At 37.4% G+C, this 12174-nt stretch overlaps 1 protein-coding gene across 2 annotated transcripts in view; it reads right to left on the bottom strand.

The window, feature by feature from the left end:
- Positions 1-414: 414 nt before the first annotated feature.
- rpgrip1l (RPGRIP1 like) overlaps positions 415-12174 on the bottom strand; it is a 31390-nt gene continuing 19630 nt past the window's right edge. Inside the window, exons 18-26 of one of the 2 annotated variants that reach the window (XM_051951886.1) lie at positions 11083-11360; positions 9633-9728; positions 9420-9491; positions 8482-8626; positions 6158-6255; positions 4563-4749; positions 4216-4300; positions 3257-3390; positions 415-2927 (exon numbers count right to left, since the gene is read on the bottom strand). In XM_051951886.1, coding sequence (XP_051807846.1) covers positions 2824-2927; positions 3257-3390; positions 4216-4300; positions 4563-4749; positions 6158-6255; positions 8482-8626; positions 9420-9491; positions 9633-9728; positions 11083-11360 — 1199 coding nt within the window. In that variant the 3' untranslated portion in view covers positions 415-2823. Of the gene's footprint in view, positions 2928-3256; positions 3391-4155; positions 4301-4562; positions 4750-6157; positions 6256-8481; positions 8627-9419; positions 9492-9632; positions 9729-11082; positions 11361-12174 lie in introns of those variants that run through there. The other variant, XR_007943698.1, reaches the window with a different exon arrangement.

Here is a 12174-nt window from a genome sequence, read left to right as displayed (position 1 = left end):
GAAAGTAGAAATCAGGAGATAAAAAGGCAAAAAATATGAGTTAAAGATTATTAAATAAATATGAAAACTACTAAAAAATAAATACTAGAAAAATAATTAGATAACAGAAAAAATATTAGAGAAAAGAGGAAACATTGTGAAGGAAAGTTAAATATTTAGACTTTGAATTTTTATTACAGATAATTTAGACTTTAACACATTTTGAACTTCTCAGTTGCAATTTTGTCTGATTTCAGTCAAAATTACAACATTAAACTCTCTAAATGTTGAGATGAAATAGTAAAACCCTAAAAACTGAGCAAATTATTCCTAAATCTCATGACTTGGCTTCTCTTCTTTTGGTTTTCCTCCACTGATGGACACAAACTGAGAAGAAATGAACCAACATTAAATAGTATTTATGAACCAAACACGTAAAAACAACTCTTTATTAGAGCACAATACAAAACATCATACAGGAAATATCAAATTTAAGGCACATTTCTGTTTGTGTCATTTAAAACATCTGACTGCCTCTAGAGTCGACTCACCTGGTTCAGAGTTTCTCACCTGTCAGACGATTAATTCATCACCTGCAGGTGAAACTAAAACCTGAAACACGTTAAACACTTTAAATCACCTTAAACACAGATCACTGCTGTACAGTTTAACTACAAACCTGCCACTCCAAGTCTTCATACAAAGCTCTACAAAATAAATAACTTAATTTACATTCAATACAGACCTCAGCAGATGTATTTGATCACAGATTAGCCCCTTAAATAAGTTTATCCACAGACAGACGACACCTTTACCGTCTTGTCTCAGCCTCCAGCAGATAACTGATTTGATTAAAAGACGATATAAACGGGTGAAATTAGGTGAGAATGTAAAGTTTTCTTAGTCAGAATGGTTTCACATTGAGGCTATTTTTTTGTTTAAATAAATCTAAACAAAATCCAGTGAAATGCTGCTGAAACATGTAATAAGAAACCTTGATTTCTGAAAGAATCTCCTGCAGAATCAACAGCGCTGTAAGCTAAATGCTAACACGCTAACGTTAGCAGGTGTCTTGTTTATCATCGTCCATCATGCTAACGTCAGATAATTATCAGTAAATGCAGCTGATTCTGGTCAAAGTATTTTGTTCTGCAGGTGACCTAGTGATGGTTCAAGTTTAACCCTCTGAACTCCAAGCAGTTTCTGTCACATTGTTCCTCACTGTCGATTCATTTTTCACTACAATCTAAAGTCCTGCACCTCTATGGAAACAGAACACTCAGGACTAGAAGTAGAGAGGATTCAGAAGTGTTGTCTGTGCAGAATGATGCCGTCAAAACACCACAAATCATTTAAAAAAATAAAAACACAAAAACTTATTTATGTTCCTACAGCTGTGGTGGCTCCATATACTTGACATTTAACTATTTACATTTTACAACCTCTACAAACTCTGCTCATCATCTTTAGAAAGATGTTTCTCCATGCTGAATGTATCTTCCCACAACTTCCTCCTCTGTTCACTGTTGAGTGAAAGTAACAGAATTTTACCAAAAAAGGTCTAAATTGTCTCAAGAATTGCCCAAAATAAGTTGAAAAATGCCCAAAATTACTTCCAACCACTTCAAAATGACTTAAAATTGTTCAAAACTACAACTTCTGATCATTGTGGAGTTTTTTTTTGTAATTTTGGACAAGTTTTAGTCCAGTTTTGAGTCTCTGCTCATCATCAGTAGAAAGATGTTTCTCCATGCTGAATGTATCTCCATCAACCTGCTCCTCTGTTCACTGTTTCTGAGCCATGCTGCATTTATTTATTCATCCAGTAGCTTTCATTTTTCTCTTGTGATCTTTTGGACAAGTTTTGAGGCATTTTTTTTAATATTGTTTCCAAGAATTCTACACTGGGTTGTTTTGTTTTTTTTGCCATTTTAGACCATTTTTGGGTCATTTCATGCGAGTTTGTGTCATTTCAGACACTTTTCAGGTCATTTTTGCACAACTTTATGTAATTTTGGACCAAATTTGAGTCATTCTGAATATGAATTAGCCTCTCCAGACTTTTGCTCTCTACTCTGCTCATCATCAGTAGAAAGATGTTTCTCCATGCTGAATGTATCTCCATCAACTTGCTCCTCTGTTCACCGTTTCTGAGCCATGCTGCATTTATTTATTGATCCAGCAGCTTTGATTTTTGTCTGTTCGTCACAGTTATGCTCATCTTGTTGCTCCGAAGAGCTCAGAATTTTTGTGTTTTTAGGGGATCTGGTGCTAAATCTTTTTTTTTGGAGAATTTTTGAATAAACCATGTAGAATAAAGTGATTTTGATGAAATCTTATAATTTCAAACTGAGATTTGGTTAATTTTTCTCGAGGAATTGTGCGTCCCATGTGACGATCAGTTCAAGGACAATCAGAAAGTTGGAGATTATTTCTATTCCTACAGTTTCTGACGGGTAGATGGCGTCATTTTGGTGATACTCTCCAATAAATACACTTTTAAAACTGACAGGAGGTTTTGGGGTTTAGCACCTTCTTTTAATCAAACTTCTTCCAGTCTTGTTTTGGTGGAAACTAAATTTAAAAACCTGATTTTTGACAACCCATCCAGCAGGTGTTGAGATATTTCAGTCTGAACAGTTTTATCTGTGTTTATTTTAGCAAACAATAAAAGTCTTTGAGTGTAAAATGTTCCAACTGTTTTCTAAATATCTACAAAATACAAACACTGTAAAGTCTGAACCGGTGTTTGATAAAAAGTGTTAAAGCCTCAGCTGCCTGACTGTGAGGTGAGATCTGACTGTTGTTGCCTCGCAGTGATGTAAACGGTGAGGAGGCGGAGCTTCAGTCACTGTCGTCGGCCTCCATGATGGATCTCAGAGCCTCCAGTCCTTCAACAGAGACGGTCAGACATCCGATCAGCTGACGGCTGTCCTCAATGTCCAACACTGCAGCAGAAAGACACACAAATAAAAAATGTGCACTAAAGAGGTCCTTGTGACATTTCTAACCTTCACTGAAAATTTCATCCACATCTGTTAGTCTGTTTTTGAGAAATGTTGCAAACAGACGTACAAACGTATGGCGATCATCACACATTCCTTGGTGAAGTAAAGAAAGCTTCAACTTCAGCCTGTGGTGCTTCATACAAGTAGAAAACTGACAGAAATTCCTGATAAAAGTGATTGTTTAAGGGCGTTTGTAAAAAGCCTCATCGTTTTTATTATCTTTGTAAAACTGGACATAGTTTAATCCTAGTGTTTGTGTGTTTGCTGACCGTCCAGACTGGCCTCCATCGGGTCTCGTTGTTTCTCCAGGATCTCAGGGATCCTCAGAAAGGCGACGCCGACGTCTTCACACTCCTTCTCCTGCTCCTCCTCTGGAGGATCGCTGACCACCGTGAACCGGATCCTGTCGGGAACAAGTCAGAGTTTCTTCACTTAAACTCGGTCTTAGTTTATTTCAATCCTTTGTCACACTGAATATTGGTTTTGTTAGAATTATTAATGCAGAACAGGAGAAAGGATGCTAAAATAACACAAAAATGACACAAAGACACAAAAAATAACAGAGATGCTTAAATAAAACAAAAATAACACAAAAATGACACAAAGACACAAAAATGACATAACAGAGATGCTTAAATAAAACAAAAAAGACACAAAAATGACACAAAAGGATGCTAAAATAACACAAAAATGAAACAAAAAGACACAAATGACGTAAAACGGTGCTTAAATAACACAAAAAGACAAAATGATGCCAAAAGGATGCTAAAATATCACAAATGACACAAACAAAAATGGGGCAAAATGGTGCTTAAACAACACAAAAAGACAAAGAAAATGACAAAAGAAAGCTAAAATAACACAAAAATGAAACAAAAACACACAAAATGACAGAATGAGACAAAAAGACGCCGAAAATAAAACAAAAAAGACAAAATGACAAAAAAAATGACGCAAAAGGGTGCTTAAATAACACAAAAAGACAAAACATGACCCAAAAGATGCTTTAAAAAAAACACAAAAATAACACAAAAATGATGCACAAAGACGCTTAAATGAAAAAGACACAAAATGATGCTAAAATAACACAAAAACGACAGAAAAAGATGCTTAAATAAAACAAAAATGACTTGTTCTACATTGATTTTCGGGTCATCCGTTGTCGTACACTGATCTGGTCGTCTCATTTTGTGTTCCAACAGACTAGCCCACGTCTTCCTGTCCTCACCTCTCCATCTGAGGGTTTCGACCCTGTAGGACTCCCCTCAGCAGACGCCGCCTCGCCTCGTTGGTTTCAGCGTCGACAGGAATCACTGAACAAACAAACACAGACACTGATCTTAATGCTGAGGTTCTGTAGGAAACAGAAAGACTCTCTGTGAGACGTGACGTAAGCCGGTAAAACTTTGTCACCTTCACAGATGTTTTCATAACACTTCATAGAGACACAGCTGCTTCTTTATGATGCTCGAGGGAGTTTAAGGTCCAGGATTTGGTTACATCCACCAGGAGCATCTTACCTGACATTTTGAATGATCTATCAAGCATTAACGCTGCATCACAGACTTTTGGTACCTTTGCTGTAGTTGTAGTTGATGCTCCGTCCCGGTGGAGGTTTGGGCAGAGAGAGGGGGGTCTCCTCAGTGGGCTGGTCCAGGATGGAGTATTCGACAAACAGACGAACCACGCTGACGTCCTGAGACACCCGAGAGTCCGGCTTCAGGCTCAGAGAGACGATCTCCACCCGCAGACGCTCCGACGGCTGAAACAGCACCGGACCACAAGTTATCAAACAGTGTTTGGTTCATTTTGTGTCACAATGGGATCATTATTTGGTTCTTTTGCATCACATTTTGGACCTTTTACTTCTTTATGTTGTCGTCTTAAGTCACATTTGGGTCATTTTACATTATATTTGGGTCATTTTACATTTATCTGTGGCCGTTTTGCATCCAGTTATTATCGTTTTATTTTTTGTGCTCATTTTCCATCACATTGAGGTCATTTTGGGCCCTATTTTGGTCATTTGCAGTCAATTTTCATGGCATTTTCATTCTTTTGCATCATACTTTGGACCTTTAACTCCTCTATGCTGTTGTTTTGAGTCCCATTTGGGTCATTTTGCATCTTTCTGTGGTTGTTTTGCTTTCTGTTTTTGTCATTTGTGGACATTTTGTGTCCAATTTTGGTCTTATCACACTGCTTTGTTGTCATTTTGCATCATATTTGGGTCATTTTACACCTCTTTGTTGTCATTTCAAATCACATTTTGATCATTTTACATTTATTTGAGGTCACTTTGCATCCAGTTTTGGTCCTTTTACGTATGCTTTTGGTAGTTTGGCATCAAATTTCATCATTTTACATCTTTTTGTGGTCAATGTGAGTTACACTTTGGTCGCTTTACATCTTTTAGAGGTAATTTTGAGTGATTTGGAGTAACATGTTGATCGTTGTACATCTGTTTGAAGGTGTTCATTTTGGGTGTTTTGCATCTTTTTGTTTTCATTTCACATCTCGTTTTGGTTGTTTTTAGATCTTTCTGCAGTCATTTTCTGTCATGTGCATCTTGTTTTAGCTTTGTGTCACATTTTGGTAGTTTTACATGTTTCTGTGGCTGCTTTGCAACATTTTATGGTTGTTTGCTCACGCTGGTATAACATGGCTCATTAGGTGTGAACTGGTGAACTGGGCACCTTGAAATTACAAAGAGACTCTCACTCAAACTGTCAAACCTCGGTAATTTGGAAACAAACACTCTGGATTAAATTTAAATCAGATGAAGAACAGCAGAATCCTCATCGAAACATCGGCCTAATGATTTAGTAATACAGAAGTTAGCCGTTAGCTGCAGCCTCCATCATCGTCTCTCCAGATTTAACTGTTGACTGGTTCGACTTGATGCCGCCTTCTACGTAGAATCACAAAAAAAAAAAAAACAGACTTCATGTGGAAGTTTGTGTTTTTAACAAACAGACTCAGTCAGGATTGAGAAAAAATAAAATCGAAACAAAAACAAAACACCTTCACAAATGACTCCACGGTGAAAACATGAGCCGAGATGAGCTTTCCCCCCCCCCACAGCTGGACATGAAGTCTCTGTAACCGACAACACAACACCGACCGAAGTCTGCTGTGAGGAAGGTAAACAGAGCGAGGCGTTCACTGACCTTCCTCCCTGTGGCCTGACCGTGAACGATGCAGTCATCGCTGTCGGACTGAGTCGATTCGCTCTGATCCTCTGCAGCTGCTGGAGCCTCCTCAACATCTGGATGGAAGCAGGAGACGAACACAAACAAACAGCAAAGAGAGACAATGAAGGATGCAAAAAAAAATGTGGTTCTGCTGTTTGAGAAGCAAAAGAAAAAAACAAAACAGATGATTTGAACACATCGCCCCCCGCTGATGCTCGGTAACAACAAGATGTTTGGCGTCATTAACATTTATGAAGTCTGATCTGAGCGTTATTGGCAGCAGCATTAAATATTTACGACGGCTCTGCTCAGGAAACATTGCAGGAAAACAATAACATTAGCAGCTTTAAGTCGGAGGCTAAAACAACAGCAGGGTTCAGGGAGGCGTTCAGGGAGCTGCAGATCGACCTGTGATTAAAAACCAACAGAGTCGATGCCGGTTTTCTCTCCACAGACAAATCTGATAACAAGCAGAGCACCGGGTTTGTCTGGAAGCTCCTCTACACCAGTAAGAGATGAGACAAAGAAGAAAAGTCACAGTCAAACAACAAAATAAAGTGAATTTTGATAAAATTATGAGACAAAAGTCCACATTATGAAACTGAAACCAACAATATGTATTTATCTCATCATACAAATTCATAACTTATCTAACAATTTCAATGTTTAAATGCCAGAATTTTAACATTTTATTCCATATTTACATTTTATTTAATGACTTAGCTTTTATCTCAATTGTGAATTTTAACCTTTTATCCATAATTGCATTTCTAATCTGAAAGTTTTGCCTTTTAGCTTTAGTTTTGCGTTTTTAGCTCATAATTTTAAATTTTCATAAATAACTGATTTTTTTCTCATAATTTCATCTTTTAAATCACAGAAGTTAGTATTTTTGTTTCAGAATTTTTACTTTTTAATTAATGACTTGGAGTTTTGGTCTTGAAATCCGCACCTGTTCTATTTTAACCACAACTTTTTAAATCACAATTTTAACTTTTTAGCTTAAAATTGGATTTTTATCACTTCAATTCAATTTTCTTAGTTTAATTTTGACACTTTTTAATGGGTTTTATCTCATAATTGTAGGTTATTATTTTAGAATTTCAGTGTTAATCTCATAATTTTGTGTGTTCATGTCATGATTTTAATTTTTTCTCCAAGAATTTTCACATTTTATCTCAATTTTGAGTTTTTATCTCATAATTTAAAGTTTGTCACCCAATTCAGTTTTATATCTTTTAATGTAATGAACCTTTTAATCTTATGATGAGTGATTTTAATCAGTAGCTTAACGACATTCTCACACTAACATCAATGAACTTCTCTTGTTTATTTGTCCGCCTTAAATGGGATGCGTAGTTTTGTAAAGAGAAAAGAAAATGACAGAAGCTGAAAACTTTGAAGAAGAAAACATATACTCACACGCAAAAGAAACGCAAGTTTCTTTTACCCAATGAAAAATTAAATTTGGTTTCCCAAAACAAAAATGCATTTGGTACTTTGTGGTGCATGGTGTGTTCTTAACATTTTCTGTTGCGTTTTGTAAGGTTGGTGTGAAAACGGAAAACGGAAAACGAATCGTCGCAATACACCAATGCATTGATGATGTGGACGTGATTCACACTTTGCACGTGCAACTGAATATGCATGATTTATCGACACCTTCAGTGGGTATAAATTTCATTCAAGATCATAGGCATTTCACTTGCTGTTTAACTATGCCACGCTTAAACCAAATTGAGAGGAACCAAGCCATCGGACGTCTGCAAGCTGGAGAGTCTGTCCGCTTCGGGGAAGGTCATCGGTGCTCTGTGTGGTGTTGTATCGACGCTGGAGACGGTAAATGGTGGTGATGTTGACATTAAAGTGACGGGCAATGTCTCGGACAGACTCTCCAGCTTGCAGACGTCCGATGGCTTGGTTCCTCTCAATTTGGTTTAAGCGTGGCATAGTTAAACAGCAAGTGAAATGCCTATGATCTTGAATGAAATTTATACCCACTGAAGGTGTCGATAAATCATGCATACTCAATTGCACGTGCAAAGTGTGAATCATGTCCACATCATCAATGCATTGGTGTATTGCGACGATTCGTTTTCCGTTTTCACACCAGCCTTACAAAACGCAACAGAAAATGTTAAGAACACACCATGCACCACAAAGTACCAAATGCATTTTTGTTTTGGGAAACCAAATTTAATTTTTCATTGGGTAAAAGAAACTTGCGTTTCTTTTGCGTGTGAGTATATTTTATCTGTTAAAATTAAATTAGTGTGAGACTCTGATCAGCATCTTCCGACCTTCAGCTATTTCCTCAGAGATCTCTGAGTCGTCAGAGTCGGACTGAGCGCTCGCTGGGACCAGCTGTCCCTCAGAGACGTGGGATTCTTCCTCTTCATCATCATCGTCTTTCTCTGTGGCGCTTTGAGGAGCTTTAGACAAAACCTGCAAACACAAAAAAAACGTTTCACAAAGAAATGTCGCAGGAGACAACTTCATTCCAGAGTGTAAACAATTATTTTGGTCGTTTTGCATATTTTGAAGTCGTTTTGGGCCACGTTTTGGTCTTCTTACATCTTCTTGTTGTGATTTTCATCCCATTTCGTGTTCCCTTTTGACAATTTGTGGTCATCCTTCATTGCATTTTGGTTCTTTTGCATCACATTTTGGACGTTTTATTTCTTTATGCTGTCGTTTTGAGTCGCATTTGGGCCATTTTGTATCCTCTTTTCGTTTTGCTTTTCATTTTGATCATTCATAGACATTCTACGTCCAATTTTGGTATTTCTATACCTTTTTGTTGCCATTTTGTGTCACATTTTGGACCTTTTACGTCTTCATGTTGTTGTTTTGAGTCACATTTAGGTCACTTTGCATCTTCTTGTGTTTGTTTTGCTTTCCATTTGGTAATTCGTGGACATTTTGCATCTAGTTTTGGTCTTTTTAGACATTTTTGTTGTCATTTGCATGATATTTGGGTAGTTTTACATTTTTTTACTGTCATTTCAAACCACATTTTGGTCATTTTACATTTATTTGTGGTTGTCTTGTATCCAGTTATTATTTTCCTTTTTCCGTGGGCATTTTGCATCCAATTTGCTTCGACTTTGGTTCAGAGTAAAATCAATTATTAAAGAGACCTTTCCACAACAACCTGCTGTTAAATGATGCTTATTAATGTTGGTTTAATTTCTGGGTGAAGAGAAGAATCTCTATAAATAAAACACGTTAGGCTTACCTTGACAGCAGGTGGTGATGTTTCTCTCTTCTCTGCAGACTTAATAAAAGCTGCTGAGCTTCGTTCTTCCAGCTACGCAAGAAAAACACAGAAACTGGTTTAGATCAGCTGGAAAATGTTCCCACTTCTTATTTGTTTCAGTAGATAAAGTTGGAGTGAAGCTGACGTGGTGGATCAGGTCACAGTAATTAACGTCTCAATCAGAAATCCCACCTGTTTGTCTGAAGATGCCGTTTCTACAAATGTGACTCTTTTGGCAGCCGGTGTTTCCTTTACTAGTGTCTTCATTCTGAGTTTGGGAAGCGGAGCCTGATGGTCACAAAACAGTCAGAGGTTATAAAATATGAAGAAATATTACAGGTTAAAGCTCCTGAGAATAAAACTAAGCAAGTGTTTCAGATATGAGGCCAGTCAGAGCTGCTGAGGTTGGATAATGAAGTCTCCTTGTATTGGTAAGGAGTGACTTTCTGAGCACATTTAATAAAAGTATAACTTGCTTTACTCTTTGAAAAATTGTTTAAAAAATATCCTTTACAGTCTTGAAGTTTTCCATATTTTAACACATAGAAGGAGGACTATTTTGCATTGATTCTGCAAGAACGTTTGTTGGTTGTAGTTACTTAAATACCTACTTTCTTTCTTCAGTAGAAGTTGAAATGTAGGACTTTTACTTGCACCTTCGTGTGTTTTACATTTCTAGATTTACTAATAGCAAAGGATCAGAGGATTTTTTCCAACACTATTTGAAAAACTCAATGTGAACATTTTAATTTCCCACTTTGGTTTATTTGCCAGTTAAATAAACCAGACTGGATACTTTAATCAGAACTTCAGAGGAGCTGGAAGGTGGATTTAGTTTAATTTGGACAAAGCAAGACTAGCCATTTAGCCCTGTTTCCAGTCTTTATGCAAACCTAAGCTAGCCGTTTCTCCTGTGTCTAGTCTTCATGCTAAGAAAAACTATCAGTTTCCCTTGTTTCCAGTCTTTATCCAAAGTTAAGATAACTGTGTTGAGCCTTTATGTTAAGCTAAGCTAGCTGATTTCCAATCATTATGCCTAACCTCTTTTCCATTTTTTTGCAAAGTTTAGCTAGCCCTTATTTCCAGTCTTTGTGCTAAGCTAACTGTTTGCATGTCTCTGGTCTGGCCTAAGTTGACAGTTTGACCATGTTTACAGTCTTTATGCTAGGCTAAGTTGGCTGTTTCCCTTGTTTCTAGTATTTATGCCCAGCTAATCTAACCATTTTCCCTGCCTCCATTTGTTATGCTAGGCTAAGCTAGCAATTTCTCTTACATCCAGTCTTTGTGCTAAGCCAGCAGTTTCTCCTGTTTATAGTCTTTATGCTAAGCTAAACAAGCTGTTTCCCTTGTGTCTTGTATTTATGCAGAGCTAATCTAACCATTTTCCATGCGTCCATTCTTCATGCTAAGCTAAGCTAGCTGTTTCATTTGTGTCCAGCCTTTACACCAACCTTAGCTTGCCATTTCCCTTGTTGCCAGTCTTTAAACTAATGTAAGCTTGCTTTTATCTGTTTTTTTAGTCTTTTATGTTAAGCTAGATGTTTAATGTGTGCCCCGTCTTTATACAAAGATAAATTAACCCTTTCCCAGAAGCTAAACGAGCCGTTTCCAGTCTTTATTAGTATGAATGAATGGCCTTGACCTTAACAGCAGCTGCTTGAGGTTGAGAAGTGGATTGATCGAGGTCTTTGTCTTTCTCCTTGACATCTTTCGGATGTGACTGGTTCTTCTGTTCCTCCACTGTCTCTTTCTTCTGCTCTCGACCTGATGTTTCCTCTACAGTTATCTCCTCTGGAATAAATCTGGGTTCTTCAGTAGCCATGATAGATTCTGGTGGACAGAGGTAAGTGGATTTCCACTTCAGTGTGATTTCTATGTGGCCGGCAGGCAGACCAGTGGCATCGACCAGTTCAAACACACCTGAGAGAGAAAACAGGAGAATGACTTGTCTTGGACTTGACTGTAACTGTTTCCATGTCTCTGTTTAACCCTGTTTTCAGTCTTTACGCTAAGCGAAGCTAGCTGTTTTCCTTCTTGCCAGTCTTTATGCAAAGCTAAGTTAACCATTTAACCCCATTTCCAGTCTTTATGCTAAGCTAAGCCAGTTGTTTTCCTTCTTGCCAGTCTTTATGCAAAGCTAAGTTAATCATCTAACCCCGTTTCCAGTCTTTATGCTAAGCTAGCTGTTTTCCATATTTCCCAGTCTTCATGCTAAGCTAACTGTTTTGTCTGCTTCTAGTCTTATTGCAAAGGTAAATTAACTGTGTAACTCTGCTTTCACACTTTATGCTAAGCTAATTAACTGCTTAACCTTGCTTCTAGTCTTTATGGAAAACTAAGTTTACCATTCAACCTTATTTCCAGTCTTTAGGCTAAGGTAACTATTTCTTCTGTTTCCAGTCTCAATGCTAAGGTAAGATAGTCATTTTCCTTATTTCCGGTCTCTATGCAAAGCTAAGTTAACTGTTTAAACCTGTTTCCACACTTTATGCCAAGTTAATTAACTGCTTAACCTTGCTTCCAGTCTTTAGGCTAAGTTGGGCTAGGCATTTTCCCTTATTTCCAGTCTTTATACAACACGAACTTAACCATTTAATCTTGTTTCCAGTCTTTATACTAAGCCAAGCTAGCGGTTTTTCTTATTTGCAGTCTTTATGCTAAACTAAGTTAACCATTTCTTGTGTTTCCAGACTTTATGCTAAGCTATCTTAACTGTGTCGGCTATTTCCAGCCT

The sequence above is a fragment of the Acanthochromis polyacanthus genome, chromosome 8 (genome assembly GCF_021347895.1).
Source record: "Acanthochromis polyacanthus isolate Apoly-LR-REF ecotype Palm Island chromosome 8, KAUST_Apoly_ChrSc, whole genome shotgun sequence".
NCBI classification, from domain to species: Eukaryota; Metazoa; Chordata; class Actinopteri; family Pomacentridae; genus Acanthochromis; species Acanthochromis polyacanthus.
This window is presented reverse-complemented; position numbering and strand designations above follow the sequence as displayed.